The 18,836-nt window shown below is 47.1% G+C and overlaps 1 protein-coding gene across 4 annotated transcripts in view; it reads right to left on the minus strand.

Moving 5' to 3' along the window:
- The window catches only part of dacha (dachshund a), a 165,203-nt gene that overhangs the window by 35,004 nt on the left and 111,363 nt on the right, over nt 1-18,836 (minus strand). For 2 of the 4 annotated variants that reach the window (XR_010332183.1, XM_064349360.1), the window contains exons 6-7: nt 1,034-1,057; nt 218-370 (exon numbers count right to left, since the gene is read on the minus strand). The exons of 1 other annotated variant lie outside the window; for it this stretch is intronic. Coding sequence is in view for 2 of the 3 variants with exons in the window: in XM_064349360.1 (XP_064205430.1) it covers nt 218-370; nt 1,034-1,057 (177 nt within the window). In the remaining variant the exon portion in view is untranslated. The remainder of the gene's footprint in view (nt 1-217; nt 371-1,033; nt 1,058-18,836) is intronic. One more of the 4 variants, XM_064349361.1, reaches the window with a different exon arrangement.

Genomic DNA, 18,836 nt, shown 5'->3' on the forward strand with positions numbered 1-18,836 from the left:
AATGTCTCCCCCGGGAGTGGGGAGGAACAGCTAGTGCACACAATGTGACTCACACAGAGCAGACGAGAGCTGGAGAGCGGGGGGGGGGGAGAGACGGAGGGAATGAGAGGAGAGATGGACAGCCATGGAGGAGTAATGCAGGGAGAGATGGAGGCGGAAAGGAGAGATGGGAAAGAGACGGAGGGAGGGAGGGCGGTGGGGAGCCCTGGGGACTCACGATTGGCCAGGAGGTGGCTCTGCTGTAGGGAGCTGAGGTGGGAGGCGGACAGGCTGTGCTGAGCCGACAGGCCGGCGTGACCCAGGCCGTGCGGGCCAGCGGGTGGGGGAGGGGACTGCAGCTTCTCTTTATCCCAGGAGGACTCACTGCCACCTGGGGACACAGAGAGACAGGAGGGGGGTGGGTGGGGTTTGGGCAGGCAGGGGCCGAGCGAGCCGCAGCACGCCCACAGGGAACAGGCAGCGAGCACGGCGGCCACAAGGCCGGAAGCGGAACCGCAAGGCGGCGCGGCTCGGAGAGTTCCGCAACGGCGTGACCCGACACAGGCGGCGATCACCCGAATCGCCGCCGCACGGCAACCCGCCACGGCCAACCAGCGCACAGCGCACTGCAGCGTGAACCTTCCACCAGCCACCCAGCCAGCCAGCCAGCCAGCCAGCCAGCCAGGCAGGGAGAGGGTTAATCTCCAAAGCCTTTCCAGTCAAATAATGTTGAGGGTTGAGTGTCTCATTCATAAACAAATCAATAAAATGGAATGTAATGAAAGCTTGATTGCGAGGGGCCATGAAAGGAGTTAAGTGGAATTGCACGGGAGAAAAAAACAAAAGAATCAAAATCATTGTATAATTCTGCTTAATAAGCAGCAGAATTCCTGAGAGTGGAATAACAGATGGTGTTTTTGCAACAGATTGCTGTGAGTGATTCTTTTAATAATAATGCGAATTAAACCCTTCCTCTGCAGAATTCACTCCTACATCAGGGAGCCATTTCAATGAGACTAAAAAACAGGCCTAAACTAATGTCTGAGTATCACACCTGAGGCCCACATTGCTCTTTGTCCTGAGAGAGAAAGAGAAAAAGGAGAGACAAAGAGAGAGAGAGAGAGAGAGAGAGAGAGAAAGAGAGAAAGAAAGACCGTATCTTTCAGAAATTCATAATAATACATCCAAACTTCCGAACCTGGCCTGAAACACAACTAATGCAAATCACCCTTGGGAAGAAAAGGTGGTATGCATTTTGTAACTGCCTGCTGTAGCCTCACTGACAGTGGTGGCCCCTAATCCCTGTTTAATGTATTATTATTATTATTATTATTATTATTAGTAGTAGTAGTAGTAGTAGTAGTAGTAGTAGTAGTTGTTGTTGTAGTAGTAAAAGTAGTAGCTGCATTGGTACAGTAATTTTTGTAACTCTTGCTATAGAATTTATATTCTTTGGCAACATGGATCTATTCTGAATGAAATCAAGCCAATAAAGATGAAGAGAGAGAGAGAGAGAGAGAGAGAGAGAGAGAGAGAGAGGAGGGAGGGGCTGAGTGGGGTATAGGACAGGTGTGTGGGGGGTGGGAGAAAATGTGTGTGTGGGGAGGGGGGGCGGGGGGTAGAAATGAATAGTGAAATTATCACAGGTTCCAGTTTTTTGCATCCATTCAGCTAGCAGTAGGCAGAAACCGATCTGGGTCAAGTGCATGTGGATTTTGGAATATTTATTTTTGATATACAGTGCCTTCAAATATTATTCACCCCCATTGAACTTTTTTAGCCTGTTACACCTTAAACTTTCAATGCACTGAAATATTTCCACCTCACCAACATAATAAATTGGACACATTTATAATGCAAAAAATATTTTTTATTCAAACTTCTTTTTTCAAAAATGAAAAATGCACATTTATCATTTACAAAAGTAATTCCCCCTCCTAGTCGATACTTTGTAGATAGGCCTTTGGTAGCAATTACAGCTCTGAGTCTCCTTGGATATGTAGTAATGCAGTCCATATGTCTGCATGAGCATTGAACATTTAGATTTCAGATTTTAGCCCATTCCTCCATGAAAATTTGCTCCAACTCAAGTTAGATGCCACATTAGATGAAGTGTGTTTGTAGGCAGCAATTTTCAGGTCATATCACAGATTTTCAACAGCATTTGACTCTGGGCTTTGGCTTGGCCTTTCCAGAATACTGACATTGTTTTAAGCCACTCTAGTTGTTGCCATGTGCTTTTGAATGATTGTCTTATTGAAACATGAACCTTTGCTCTTACATGTTCTCCTCATGGATTAAGCTCCATCCATCTTGCTCTTCATGGCGACAAGCCTCCCAGTCCCTCCTGCTGAAAAGCAACCCCATAGCTGGATGTGTCCACAACTATGCTTGACAGAAGAGATAGTGTTACCTGGGCGATGGGCCGTGTTTGGTTTGAGCCAATCACAGCTCTTTGCTTTCAGGCCAGCTTCAGTCTTCCAGAAGGTCTCAGAGTCTGTCATATGGCTTCTGGCAAACTCCAGCCATGACTTAATGTTGGCCTTTCTCAGAGGTAGCTTCTGTCTAGCCACTTTCACAAAAAGTAGCAGCGTCAGTGTTTCAGATGGCCTCTTGGTCATTTCTCTGACAGAAGCCTTTCTCGTCCGGTTTCTCAGTTTTGCAGGATAGCCTGATTTTGATAGTGTCTGGCCTGCACTATATATTTTATTTTTTGTTAAAACTGACTTAATGGCGCTCATGGGAAATGTTCAAAGCTTTGTCAACCTACTCCAGCTTGTTGCCTCCTAACAACATCTCTTCATCTCAAAGTTTAATTTAGGTTGTTAATACAAAGGGGGTGAATGCATATCAGCTCAGTCATACATTATAAATAATAGATGTACCAGAAAAATATTCTGGGGTCACTGCAGTTCACTGGCATGCAGACCCAGCATTAAAAAGTGACCATACACCTGAGTCCAACTTCTGCTTCAGCATTCTGCTTCCAGTGCGAATAACAGCTGAGACTACACCCTGAGGGCAGGAAGAAGAATACTTGCAAAAACTGAGAGAACACATTCTGTGATGTCACAATTCTGAAGAATACTTGCACAAATGAGAGAACACATTCTGTGATGTCACAATTCTGAAGAGTACTCGCACAATCTGACAGAACATTCTGTGATGTCACAATTCTGAAGAATACTTGCACAAATGAGAGAACACATTCTGTGATGTCACAATTCTGAAGAGTACTCGCACAATCTGACAGAACATTCTGTGATGTCACAATTGTGCTGTTGGCAGCATGTAAACTGGGCTGAGTGAGAACTGCACTGGCACAGCGTTAGCAGGGAGGGGGTTCATACTGAGGCCATTAGTGATCCAAACACAGGCCTGTCTACCAATGGGGTCAACAATGTCACCTCCCCAGCCTTGATCCCTGAGTTGCGATTGAGCCTGGACCTCTACCCATTTTACCACGGTAAATCAGAGGGAGTGTAGCAATGCTGACGGCCTGTTTGGGCATTTTCCAACATGCCCTCCAGTGCCTGCTGCCAGCATAATTAGCCCATGACTCTGCCAGTGCAGAGAGAGAGGGAGAGAGAGAGAGAAAGAGAGAGAAAGAGAGAGAGAGAGAAAGAGAGAGAGAGCAGCTGTGTGAGAGAGAGAGAGCCAGTGTGAGAGAGAAAAAGAGAAATAGAGAGAGAGTGAGTGAGTGTAAGAGAGAGAGAGGCAGAGAGGGAGGGAGAGGGAGAGAGATAGAGAGAGAGAGCGGGTGTGAGAGAGAGAGAGATAGAGAGAGGGAGGGAGAGTGGCCATTAACAGGCCGATTCTCTGCTCCTGTCCATCCGTCAGTCATGCTTTGATAATGTGTCCATCACCGCTCCCCCTTAACCACACACTGACAGACCTGGTTAGCAGGACTGAGTATAATTACATCCCCTCCCCCAAATCCCCATACACCGCACACTCCACCCTCTGCGCCCCGCTCCCCCGCTTCTCCCGGCAAAACCACGTCCTCTGTGCCAAATCAGTTAAGCCACGGCAATCCAAGGGTGTTAGCCTAAACATGCACACAAGAAGAAAGTTTGTTATGCTAACATTCTATATCCAGGATCATTAATTACACCCCGAAGACAAGCTGTGCATTATTTGCGTCTACATTCATATTCATGTTTTTATTAATACTGTATGTTGTATGTGTCCCTGGACAAATGCAAGAAATAAGTGCCATATTAATAATGTAAAATGAATCCAAAAAGTGAGAATGTACAAAGAGCAGTCAAAATTCCCGCCAACGTCCGTTTGTTAATGTGAACACTGTCATTTAAGTTGTTTGGTCACTATTTTGAAAAATGTATTGCATTGATGAACTCACTCTACCAAATTTACCAAATTTGCCCATTTACCAAACCCAGCCCATCCATCTTATCCAGCCCTGCAGAGCTACTATACCTGACCTATTCAGACCTATTTACCTTACCCAGCCCACCTATTTGAACCAGCCCCACCTATGTATATATAACTGAGCCTCCCCAGTCTACTGCATGCAACCCCACCTCTCAATCACAGTTCAAAGTTGCAAACTGAACATTCTACACCACCCTATGGCAGCTGTTAGCAGATGAATAAGTATTTTAAAAATTAGTTTGTGTTTGCTGTTGTGCGCAGACTTTTCCTGAGGTCTGCAGCATTTCCCAGAGAAAGCGGTTTAGTTTTCAGCTCCTTAAAAACTAAATTTCTATGCTCAATCATGGCTGACTTCTTGTTTGCGAGTGAGAAACGGACATAAACAGTATGTGGTATTTGTCAATAAGAACAGACTGGGCTAACCTCAAAGAAAGAGGCCTGTTTGCTCCCCAATGAACCCGTCTCTACGTCTCCCAGCTGGTCAGTTTTCATACCCCCCTCCCTGACTGTATTTACGCATGCAGCCTAGTACGGAGGGGAGAAATATGTTTCCATGATTACTGTCACAGAACACAGATGAGCGGAAAAAAGTCCTCTGAAGAGAGATTAATGTTCCTCCTCTTCATGCTCAAATCACAGAGTGCAGTTATAGTGAAGGTAATTAATGCACTCAGGTCTTCCGCAAACCTCCTCAGAATTATAAACGGCTGTTTCATTTCCAATATCACTCAATTTAACATGAAAACAATGGCTGAAATCATTCTTACAAGCATGTTTTTCAAAACACAAATTTTCAGCAGCATACAGAAATGTGCAGCTGACAGGATGTCTTCTTTCTCCAAGAAGAAATCGACAGACACTCAAATAGCACGCACGCGCATGCACACACACATGCAAACACACAGATACGCAGACACCCAGACACAAACACACACACACGCACGCGCACGCACACACACACACACACAAACACACACGCACACACACGCACACACACACGCACACACAAACACACACGCACACACACACACACGCACACACAAACACACACGCACACACACGCACACACACACACACACACAAACACACACGCACACACACACACACACACACACGCTGACAGCTTGCAGAGCGTGCGGGAGGTTGGAGGCTCACTGGCGCTGTGTTTGTCATATTTCTTGTGGGCCTCGCCATCTGCCAGGGTGGCATTTTCATGGCTGTTTACCCTGACTCCCGCCAAGGAATCATCTGCCACTGCCGAATGCCGGCTGCAGAAAATGGGGATTAAGTTGGTAATGCAACTGAGACTATTGCTAATTTGGTGTAATTGGGAAGAAATGAAGATAAATGAAGGCGAGGCGATCAGTGCAGCTGCGCTTTTGGCCAAACCCCCCGGCCCCCGCGCTCAACAAGGTACATGCAAATTCACACTAATGACAAATATGCTGAAAACCCCTGTCAGGCTCCTGCTTCTCAACGTGTTCATTTTTTAATCCTCCCCCGTAGCCTTCCTCCTACCTGCCACCCAGTCCACCCCTAAGTCCCTAACACCCGTAATACAACCACAAACTACCCCTGAATAAGCCCCCCAACGACCACAAACTGCACCTAAATATGCCCCCCAACAACCACAAACTGCCCCTAAATAAGCCCCCCGACAACCACAATACAAACACAAACGACACCTAAATACGCTCCCCAACTGCCACAATACAACCACAAACCACCCCTAAATAAACTACCCAACAACCATAATACAACCACAAACCACACCTAAACAAACTCCCCAACGACCACAACAACCACAAACTGCCCCTGAATAAGCCTCCAATGACCACAACAACCACAAACTGCCCCTAAATAAGCCTCCAATGACCACAACCACAAACTGCCCCTAAATAAGCCTCCAATGACCACAACAACCACAAACTGCCCCTAAATAAGCTCCACAACAGCCACAGCAACAAACGCAACATCACCGGTTCCAACAACAATGACCTTTACAGACACATCTCAAATCTAACTTCATGTTTCCAGCATTCATTGAATTGAACAAGACTACATATACACCTTTATAGTGTTATAGTTTGCAGTGTGTAAAGACAAAATGTGCTGCAGTGCGTACAAATGCAGTGCAGTGCAGTATGTAAAGATGCAGTGTGTAGAGATACAGTCTGGTGCAGTGAGTAGAGATACAGTGTGGTGCAGTGTGTAGAGATACAGTGTGCTGCAGTGTGTATAGATGCAGTGCAGTGTGGTGTGTGTATAGTGCAGTGTGGTGCAGTGTGTGGAGATACAGTGTGCTGCAGTGGGCAGAGATGCAGTGCAGTGTAGTGTGTGTATAGTGCAGTGTGGTGCAGTGAGTAGAGATACAGTGTGCTGCAGTGGGCAGAGATGCAGTGCAGTGTGGTGTGTATAGTGCAGTGTGCTGCAGTGAGTAGAGATACAGTGTGCTGCAGCGTGTAGAGATACAGTGTGGTGCAGCGTGTAGAGATGCAGTGCAGTGTGGTGTGTATAGTGCAGTGTGCTGCAGTGAGTAGAGATACAGTGTGCTGCAGCGTGTAGAGATACAGTGTGGTGCAGCGTGTAGAGATGCAGTGCAGTGTGGTGTGTATAGTGCAGTGTGGAGCAGTGAAGATTCTTGAGGACACAATGCCTGACTGCTTAAGACTGTATGAGGAGTCTCTCCTCAGAAGTAGGTGGAGAGAGGGTGTGAGTGCCCGTGATTATTAGGTGTTTCTTTCCTCTAGTGCTATGCCAGATATCCCCAGCACCCCCAACACCCCCCTCCTGCCTACTCTGCACAGATGTCCCCCCCACCCCCTGTCAAGGACAGCACTCTCTGGAGGCTCTGTATAACTGCTATTTATCAATTTGGGTCTCCTTGGCGACAAGACATCTGGATGCATCTCTGTCAGCTACTGGCTATGGACTTACAGTAGGGGCTTACAATTCAGTACATACACAGTGTAAAGTTTATATTGCATAAAGAAACTGGGGGGGATCTTATAGCACGTGAAGGAAATAAAAAATAAGACAGAGCACATTAAAGCACGGCCTGTCTTTCTGTCTGTTTGTCTGTCAGTCTCTTCTGAAGCCACAGCAGCAGAATACATAATTGCAGGCAGCGCATGTGAAAACAGCAGTCACAGGGCTCCCAAATCCCATTAGACACAGTGTGTAAAGTATAGCTAAGAATAAGCGCACAGTAAGAGGTGGGCATGGAGACATATGTCTTTACATATTTATGAAAACACTTCCACTAAAAAGAGTGTGTGAAGGGGGATGGGTGGGGTAGGGGGCAGGGTGAAAACCCCATTTACATGCAATAACAAAGAAGTAATGAAAAATATAAATTGTCAGTCATTAACTCCCTCCCAGAACAATGGGAGCAGGATTCACCAGAGACCTGCACAAAGGTGTTTGAATTGAAACAGAAAATGATTAAAGAGATCTCCTAATGAAGACCTCTAAATGAAGATCTCTTAATGAGTGTTAACTGGTGTGAGTAAATACATTGAAGTCGGAGGCAGGAGAGCCCCAGAAAAAGTGAGAATTAATCCCTCAGTGGAGAATCCAAGGCAACAAGGAGGAATCCACGGCAACATGAAGAGAATCCACGGCAACGTAGAGAGAATGCACAGCAGTGCATATAGAAAGCACCCAGACTAGAATAAACCTGCAGGCGATGACAGGAAAGAACAGGTAGGCAGCAAACACACCCTGCCCTGCCTGTCCCTCCCTGCTCCACCCTGTTATCTATCTCACTCCCTGCCCCACCCTGTTATCTCACTCCCTGCCCCACCCTGTTTTCTCTCTCACTCCCTGCTCCACCCTGTTATCTATCTCACTCTCTGCCCCACCCTGTTATCTCCTCCCTGCCCCACCCTGTTATCTATCTCACTCCCTGCCCCACCCTGTTATCTCTCTCACTCCCTGCCCCACCCTGTTATCTATCTCACTCCCTGCCCCACCCTGTTATCTATCTCACTCCCTGCCCCACCCTGTTATCTATCTCACTCCCTGCTCCACCCTGTTATCTCTCTCACTCCCTGCCCCACCCTGTTATCTCACTCCCTGCCCCACCCTGTTATCTATCTCACCCTGCCCCACCCTGTTATCCATCTCACTCCTGCCCACCCTGTTATCTATCTCACTCCCTGCCCCACCCTGTTATCTATCTCACTCCTGCCCCACCCTGTTATCTATCTCACTCCTGCCCACCCTGTTATCTCTCTCACTCCCTGCCCACCCTGTATCATCTCACCTCCCTGCTCCACCCTGTTATCTATCTCACTCTCTGCCCCACCCTGTTATCCAACTCCCTCCCTGCCCCACCCTGTTATCTCAACTCCCTCCCTGCCCCACCCTGTTATCCATCTCCACTCCCTGCCCCACCCTGTTATCAACTCACTCCTGCCCCACCCTGTTATCTATCTCACTCTCTGCCCCACCCTGTTATCTATCTCACTCCCTGCCCTACCCTGTTATCTCTCTCACTACCTGCCCCACCCTGTTATCCAACTCCCTCCCTGCCCCACCCTGTTATCTACTCACTCCCTGCCACCGTTATCTCTCATCCCGCCCACCTGTACCTCCACGCCTGACCCACAGTATCAGCCCTAGCCCACTCCGCAAGACTGCAGGTTACAGAGCCAGGCTACTAGGACTCCATCCACTGCTCACAGTGCACAGCAGTGCGTTCAGCTGATCAGGTTGACAATGCAGCTGTGATATCCATTCCAAGCTAACTGCGTAAATCACTAAATGCAGTGTGAATTTTAAATGTACCTTAAGCAGCTCAGTAGTACAAACACAACTGTAGGCCAATGTTTGTCAAATGGATCTCTGTTCAAGTAGAAAAAACCCCTAAAAAAGGCCTTTCAGCCATCCCTACTACTGCCAGTCGCGTGCTCTTTTCCTTACACAGTGTGGACGAAGTACGAGCAAACATTTGACCGAAACATGTATGCATGGCTCTCGATACATATTTGTACAGCCTAATGTATATATGCACAACTCTGACATCCGAACAAATCAGTACTGGACCAGGGGAATGCCAGAGCCCAGAGTGAGGTCAGCGCAGCACTGACGCAACACAGACGCAGAAGAGGACACTGAGAGCCCCAAGCAGAGCAAGGGTCGGGACCCCAATCTCGAACATATCACTTTTAACTCTGACCTTTGACCTGAGGCTCCTGCTCCAGAGTCAGACTGAGGATGATACGTCTCAGAGTGAGAGAGAGAGGGATGCAAACACATTCCACGTCGTTGTCTGCTCGCTCACATATGCACTGTCATGTCATCAATGCCTGAGGGCGTAAGGGAAGCCAGACCGGGACCCTGACCCCCCTGGATTAATGGGGTGCATCAGCAACCGAGCGCCAGTGAAGTGAGCCAGTCCCAGAGAGACAGAGAGACAAGGCTACAGCATGGTTAGCCCTCAGGTAGCCACAGAAGAGGTGAAAGGTGAAAAGCAGCATGCGAGCCAGATTTTTTAAAAGAAAGAGTTTTTTTCAATCATACTCTGTGTTTTGGTTGTTTTAGGGCCTTTGAGTTTGGTGGACAAGCCGCTTTGGGGATTAAGAAAGTGTATCTCATCTCATCTCAAAATTAGGATGTGATGTTGAGATTTGCTAAAGCCGGGCAGCCATTTTAGTTACTTATTATTTTTTTGGCATACAATTAATATGAAAGGGGTAATGATATATTTGAGAAAAATAAAAAATGTTTCCTTTTTAAGATTTACTTAAATGTATACTTGCATCCATTTTGCATGTTATTATTGAAACAAAAATGAGAGAATGCAGGAGCCATAAATGGGAGTGATCTCCAAAAAATAAAAATAGCAGGGTGGTGCATGATTGGCTGTAGCATCACCCAGGGAGGGAAGATTTTGGTTGGCAGAACACCCGCGCCTGTGGCGAAAGGGGCAATGACGGTCCCCCCAGACTACACCATAAGCACCCGTCGCCCCAATATCCCCGCAATCTTCATCGGTAGACTGCAAAGTGAAAAAACAGGGGCTGGCATCACAAGTTTTGGAGAAGTTTTTTTTTTTCATTTTGTCTTGAAGTGACAGAGGAGGCTGCAGCTAGGAGCACAAGCACAAAAATGCGTGGGCATTCTGAATGCAATGAAAAGAGGCTAAAATATAAAATACAAGATGTTAAATGGAAAAGGTAATAAAGCCACAAAAGGGCTAGATGTGCTGGTCACTTCCACACATACACACACACACACACACACGTACATACACTATGGATTTGCACTTATATACACATATGGTGGGAAGAGCACACAGAACATTAGTACTGACCAGAACTAAACATTCCAGATTTAATTTCCCATGTTTCCCCCCACAGATGTGTCACTGATTTCTTCATTACCACTTCTTCCTCACGTTCTACAACTTTTTCCTCAAGCTCTATCACGTCTTCACACTCCCAACACTTTTTCTTCACATTCCACCACTTCCTCCTCACACTCCACCACTTCCTCCTCACACTCTACCACTTCCTCCTCACACTCTGCCACTTCCCCCATACACTCTACCACTTCCTCCTCACACTCTGCCACTTCCTCCTCACACTACCACTTCCTCCTCACACTCTGCCACTTCCTCCTCACACTCAACCACTTCATCCATGCACCCTTCCACTTCCTGCTCACACTATCACTTCCTCCTCACACTCTACCACTTATTCCTCACACTCTGCCACTTCCTCCTCACACTCAACCACTTCATCCATGCACCTTCCCTCCGCTCACACTATCCACTTCCTCCTCACACTCAACCACTTCATCCATTCCCCTTCCCTCCTCTCACCACTTCATCCATCACCCTCCACTTCTCCACACTATCACTTCCTCCTCACACTCTACCACTTCCTTCTCATATCACACATGAGAATGTGTGTTCTAGACTCCTGTCTCTGCTGCGGGAGTCTCTGGTCTCCATGTTCAGGGTGTTATCAGCAAGCCTCTGTCTCCAACAGTGCATTTTATTGGTTCATCTTAACTCCCTGAATCTTATCACAGAAACATGTCGCACATCACATGGATCTCTTCCCTTTGAGTGGCTCATGATGGCACTTTGATCATAACCAGCATTAACCGCTCAGAGCAGACAGAGAGAACAGATGTCTTTGATTCCCCTTGTGTTTGCATAACAATGAGACAAACCAAAAAACTCTAAAAAAAACTTCTACCGTCCCCATCAAACATTCAACCTCTCTCGCCCCCTCCCTCTCTCTCTCTCTCTCTCTCTCTCTCACACACACACATACACTCATGAACTGCGCACAAACGCATGCACACTCTCACACACTCACACACACTCAAACACACACAAAGACGCACCCACACCCTCCCTCCCTCTTCTGAAGTGTGTGTGCAGTGGGGTTGGTTGTGCTAATTTGGTATTTAGAAATGAAAGTGTCTTTACAGGTTTTCATTAGGCATCATTTTGAGGCTCATTTACAATCAATCCCCCATCCGCTGGTCTTGCACGCCCGTGTGTCAGCCGGATGAAAAATGATCTGCAGCAGCAGTCCTGGTCCACAGCTCTGGCCTGATCTGTTAATACAGTATCATCTGGTACAAAGCGCCGGCAATTCCCACATCTAATTACAAACAGGAATTCAGGGTCATTAAACAAACTACATTTCCATTAGCCGGACTGGACTCTAAATACAGGGGCCTGCACTGTTTCTCTCGGTCCCAACTTCCCCTGTTTCACTCTGCAGTGTCACTCTCACACACAAACACATACGCACACACACACACACACACACATCCACATGCACATGCACATACACACACACACACTCACTCACTCATACACACACACACACACATACGCACACACACACTCACCCATACACCACAATCTCACATCCACACTACATTACACTACAATCACTTGGCAGACTTGCTGTATCCAAGGTGACAAGCAGTAGTGGCAAACTCTCAGGAATTCAAAAATGTAGAATCACCAAGAAAGTACAGAGACTCAATTCAAATAGCAAGCACACACAAACACGCAAACGCACGTACACACACAAATAAATGCACATGCGTGCATGCATGTGGGTGAACAGAGAACTGGCCCATGTTTGCTTATGATCTGACCCCTCCTCTATTCCACACAAACAGGGAGTGAAGTCTACCTAGTCCACACTGAAACAGTGCAAGGAAGGCTTCATAGGCTGCTCTGCATGCAGGGGGAGGAGCTACTGGGGGGGTGGGGGGTAGTTTGTAAAACCCCTCCCCAGGGGAGTGACCCCCATGCACCTGCCGGAGTTCCCTGTCCTCTCCATCAGCTGGGCAGTGGCCTCCACTTCCTGCTACACCTCTCCACAAAAGAGAGACATCAGCACATCTTCGGGCAATTAGCGCATTAATCACAGCGGGAGGGGTAAACAGCAGAGCGGAGGTCACTTTCCCCCTGCGCCAGCAGGTCCCCGGGGACCCCCCGCAGCCAGAACCCCGTCATTAAGGGGCTTACTGCTCCCTCGCACCACCAGAGCAGGCTTCCACACATTCACATCCACTTTACTCTCCAAAACCTCTACGTGTACTTTGGCTGGGGAAACCCTGGGACACACGGCACTACACCCATTTACAGCAATGTTAATGTTCATTGGGTTGAGCAGTGGTTTGATTGACAGGTGGGTGGGGGGGTGGGTGTCTTGATTCACAGTGGGCAAGCTGTTGAACTCATATTCCACCCACATCATGTCCATCTCTCCAGCCAACACCCAAACATTTCCAGAACATTGGGAAAGGTTCCAGGAAGAATCGCATTTGGTTGTGAGGTAACGTTATGATGAAAATGCTCCTCAAACTGTCTCAGAACATTTTATTGTTACAAACAAGTTCTGCCAGTCACAGAAAAACCTTCCAGGCACGAAAACTTACTGGTAACACCCCCTGCTGGTAATCATTTAGTCATTAAAAACATCATGGAGAATACCTGACAACTACAATTTTAATAATGTTCTAAATTATCTAAAATGTCAGATTTTCTGAAAACTGAAATTGCTAGTTGGGTCTTCTAACCAGGCTGGTAGGTGAATGGAGTGTCTGAATCACTGAACACAATACTGTGAGTCACTGCTATTATTCTTGTGTGTGTGTGTGCACGTGTGTGTGTGGCTGTGTTTGTGCACATGTGTGTGAAGGCATGCATGTGTGTGTGTGTGTTTGTGTGCCTTTGTGTGTGTGTGTTTGTGTGTGCGCTTGCGTGCACGTGTGTGGGTGTGTGCGTGTGTTTGTGTGCATGTGTGTGTGTGTGTGTGCACTTGTGTGTTCAGCTCTACTCTGGTCAGTGTACAGCCTCTGTCATTTATAGATCAATGATTTATGGAACATTAATTCCTGATGGCTGAAACTCAGGGATATTTCAGCTGCAGGATGAGGGAATGGGGGGATTTGTGTGACATCAGCAAAAGAGAGGAACAGAGAGCAGAGGGGAGGAGGCTGGAGGACCATCAGAGGTGATTAAGATATGCAGGACTGCATTACCTAACAAGAAAGGAGATTCTACACAGATTAGTCTTCACCCCATCACCAAAAATATATACAACAAGCAGTCATGGAGATACACATCTAGAAAACATAATATAAATGGCCACAATATGGTTCCTTGATTACCCATAGTGCCTGTGTGCAGTGCAAGAAGGGTGCACGTAAGTGAGACTGGCTTCATCTTCACAACTTTGTTGTGAAGTTCCAGCCAGTCTCACTTATGTGCACCCTTCCTGCACTGCACACAGTGGCCACAGGGGGAATAGTGAGTCCACATGAGACCGCAGCACCCCTGGTCCTGCCATACACACATACAGGCCCACACACTGACACACACAAACACAAACACACACACACACACGCACACAAAATGAACACGCACATACATGCATGCACATGCACACATACAAACATGAACACACAGATACAAACACAGACACCCACACACACACACACACACACACACACAGACAACAAGCAATGAAAAGTTAAGAGTTAAGAAGCCGTTCAAGAACATGTCTTTGTTCCTACAGTACACTGCCAAATCTAATCCCTTCTTCACACTGCGATGCATTATTTCAAAATTTACATTTTATTTATAATGAAGAAAAAGAGTTAAGGGAAGAAGGAAGAAACTGAAATCATGTCATACCCAGGGTCTTATTGTGTCAGACAGGCTGATCATTCATACATCATACATCAATTCATAAACCATACAATTATTAATATTAATATGTATAATTACACAAGGTTCATTCAATTTTTTTCAAACAGTCATATTCTTAGTATTGACCTGTGCAAATAATAAAATTATGAATAGTGAGAAATGATATAATTATGAATATTGATATTTTAAAAACCATTTTAGCAAATTGCAGCTCAGTGCGGTATATCTCATTCTGCCATACCCAGAGGGACAGGACCCCGTCTCCTAACACTCCAATAACTAATACATAATAAAACATATGACTATGATCATTACCTTCTTTACTTTTGTTCAAAACTCTTTGCAACTATTCCAGTGTTACTATCATAATTACACCTATTAGGTACACCTTATATATGTTAATTATTTTATAAATATATAGTGTATGTAATGGTAAATAAATTTGGAATATTTTGCTGATATTGTTTGGCTGTTCTTACTCCAGAAAAATTTACAGAGAATATTTAGTCCCAAAGAGTGAGAACAGAGCAAATGAAAGAGAGCGAGAGAGAGGGAGCGAGAGAGAGAGAGAGAGAGGAGTGGATGAAAGAGAGTAAGAGAGAGTACTGCTGAAAACAGATACTCCTCCCTCAGCCTCCCATTCAACACTGTAAATATTTAGCATAAAACAAACCGTGGAGGAATATCGGGTGGCTGTCGGTTGGGTGTGGGGTTGCCTTGGAAAGGACAGGCGTCTACTGTTACAGTGGGACTGTGGGAGTGCAGGGGATTGTGGGAGTGCAGGGGAATGCAGGAGTGCCAGGTGAGGAGATGTTGTAGATCTGTCCTCTCCTGGTGTCAGCGCAAGTGCTTCTGGCATCTGCCCTGCTATGATGCGGTAGTGGGGCAGAAGAAAATGCCCTACCCCCACACCCTCAGGGGTAACACAGAAAATGCTCCACCATAAGGGGCAACCATGCACCACCTCCTAGATTTCTCTTCTTTCACGACTAGCCGAGTTTTTCATAACTGGATTCTGTATTAGTGCACTATCGTCAGATTTATAAATGGTAAAGGTCTTTTTCAAAGATTCCCTGGGTGATGCTGAATTCTGATACAGTGAAAGCTGTTTTTCCAGATTCATCACACCGATTGCCTCGTTATCCAATCTAAACTGGTTGTTTTAGTCCAATCTTTCATCTTTTAGAACTAACTGATTTGTTTTTTTCATTGTATATTTTTACAGGCAGGTCACCCCTGTGTGTACTGTAGCAGATGACCCTGTACTGTTTAGGTGTTCAATTTCTTTCCAGACAGTCCTTCCACAGATCTGCGGTTGTAAGTGTTGTAGCGTGCTTTTTCCCTGAAAGCATTTATCACTGTCCCGAAGACCCATTTAATGGAGTTTGTGTGGGGTATAATAAATTCTATTGAGAATTTTGTATAGAGCAAGCTGGCTGCTGACAGAACTAAATGGCCTGCAAGCATTTTTTCCAAATAGTCGACCCGCACAGTTCATCTGGGGAGATACCAAAGTCTGAGGCACACTTCATTGCACAACTAATAAAAACATCCAGGTTGATGCTATTCTTTATATTATTTAAGGGGGCTGCTGTTACCCTTTGATTCTCTGACATAAACATTTCTTCAAGAGAGTGTATATTATGGTAAAGCTGTCTAATGTCATCAACTGACATCACAATTTTAATTTTAACATTGTTCAGGATTTTGGAGTCTGGGAGGTAATTTTCATGCAGTATTCTGCATTCTGATGGCTGAATGACTCCATCCTCCAAAATTTAGAGTATTTTATTTACTGTAAACGATCGGTCATTCCATAGGGGTTGATATGATTTTATGGCAAGGGTTCTACTCAAGCCAAAGAACCTGAGTTCTGTGAACTGCTGTGCCTTCAGGCCATCGACTGAAGACACGGAAGATCCATCTTCACAGGTTACAACAACAAAGCTGCCAGGACGACATTGTGCTGGTGTGGAATAAGGACAGCACAGCCCAAAGTGAGTATCTTGAGCTGGACTTGTTTAAATGGACTGTGACATTAAACACTTAAACAGATCAGTTACAGATCACTGCATTAAAGGCTTTGCCAGATTACAACTGATTATGTCAACGATATTTCAACAGAATGTGGCTGAACTTCACGAGCGTCAAGAGAAGGACTGAACGAGATCAGTGACCTGTGTGCGGACGCGTTTATAAATTGAGAAAGTGAAGTTTCGGGAGAAGTGAACAGACAGGGGGAGGAAGTGGAGAATCCCAGAGCTCAGCTCCTCTGTCAAGTACCGTGTTCACAAAGACTCCGTCTCGCCCACTTCAAACACTCATCACTGCACACACAGCCGACTACATCTCCACCGACAGAAAGGCAGAGAAAAAGAGAGGAATACTAGCATACGCGCGTACGATAAATGAACGCAGAATAAAACCAGCTGCCACCTTCATAATCTCTGTCCAATTTCCCGCCAAAGATACATTTCTTTCCTCAGACAATGTAAATAACACACACAGGATGCCATCAGACACACCATCCAAAACAGGTCACACACAACCTGCGCATAAACCTCATACTCTAGCCTGCTAGCTCATTACCAGAGCTTTTCTGCTAAAGAAGCATGTGACCCGTCATGGGCACAGAGAGCAGGAGGAAACAGGATGGTGTGAGGGAGGGAGGGAGAGAGAGAGAGAGAGAGAGGCGTTTATAAAACATGGCACACAATCGAATGTGGGGGCCAGAGGAGGCCGTCTGAACAACCCCCAGCTGAGGCTAACTGAAAGCGACGCTGACCCCCGCAATCAAAAAAAGGCTTCAAGAAGAAAGGAGAGAAAGAGAGAGAGAGAGAGAAAGAGAGTGCAAAAGTAAGAAAAGTGCTGACTGCGTGGTAGCGCGGGACCGGAGGTGGGCGCTCCTGCAGAAAAAGGTTAGCGACGCTAGCCGCGTGCCCACGCGCTCCCCGCCACCTCACCGGCACCTGTTTCTGCTAACGCGGCAATCGCGGGGCTGACAGAAGCCTCCGCCGCCTTAAATAATGCATGGAGCCTCTCTTTCAGCCTGTCAGTGGAAAAGAGAAATATATCAGTTTTTCTCTGATGTCATTCGTGAGGGTGATTCTCCCTGACAGGCTCGCATTAGACCAATGAGCTTTCCCCCCGCTCCGCTGTTTCTACCAGAAACACATGTTCCTCCTACTTTCTGCTAGCCGTGTCTCACAGGCACATTTATATTTAAAGACGCAGTTTCACACACAAGGCCCCGGTGTCTCAGATACAACCTGCGTGTGCATCGCTCCGCGTGTGAGAGGGAACTTTAGAACACTCCTAAAACTGTACTGTGCTGTGGGCCTGCGTGGGGTGGGGGGGGGGGTGGGGTAGCTCGTCAGCGCGGTCTGTAATCAGTCTCCGACGCACACCCCGCGCGAGGCTCTTCATAGCGTGTGAAGCCCACGCGACGGACGGGCGGGGCGGGGGTCGACGTTTCACAAAGAGCGGGGGGGGGGGGGGGGTGGGGGGGGCGGGGGGGGGGGAGGGGGAGGCTGAAATCGCGCCGATCTCTCCCGACTGCGGCGTGGAGATAACCGCCGTCTTCCCACATCGACACGCAGAGGGAAAACACAGATTACGCCGCTTTGATCTCCAAAGAGGCCTCCCATCTGAGAGCGAGGGCACACCAAAACCAGGAGAGAGAGACGGAGGGAGGGAGGGAGGGAGAGGGAGCGAGCGAAAGAGAGAGGCAGGGATAGAGAGAGGGAGGGAGTGAAAGAGAGAGGAAAAGAGGGAGGGAGTGAAAGAGAGAGGAAAAGAGGAGAGAGGGAGTGAAAGAGAGAGGAAAAAGGAGGGAAAGAGAGAGCAGGAAGGAGAGGGTAGAGGCTGGGCAGCTGTTATTGGGATCAGTGTGTTGGCCGTGGAAGAGACAGAGTGAAGTCGCGCTGCTCTTCCTGTGCGTCAGTGAGAGGAGAAGGAGAGTACCAGCGTCTCATCCATCACACCGAGCACAGCGCTGTCACAGCCCTGCTGCTGGGGGCCCTGTGACGCAACCAGCCATGACCCGGTCACTACTGGCACCAATCACACGCAGAGTCCCCTGAACCCGGTCACTACTGGCACCAATCACACGCAGAGTCCCCTGAACCCGGTCACTACTGGCACCAATCACACGCAGAGTCCCCTGAACCCGGTCACTACTGGCACCAATCACACGCAGAGTCCCCTGAACCCGGTCACTACTGGCACCAATCACACGCAGAGTCCCCTGAATCCGGTCACTACT

Source organism: Anguilla rostrata, chromosome 9 (assembly GCF_018555375.3).
Source record: "Anguilla rostrata isolate EN2019 chromosome 9, ASM1855537v3, whole genome shotgun sequence".
NCBI lineage: Eukaryota > Metazoa > Chordata > Actinopteri > Anguilliformes > Anguillidae > Anguilla > Anguilla rostrata.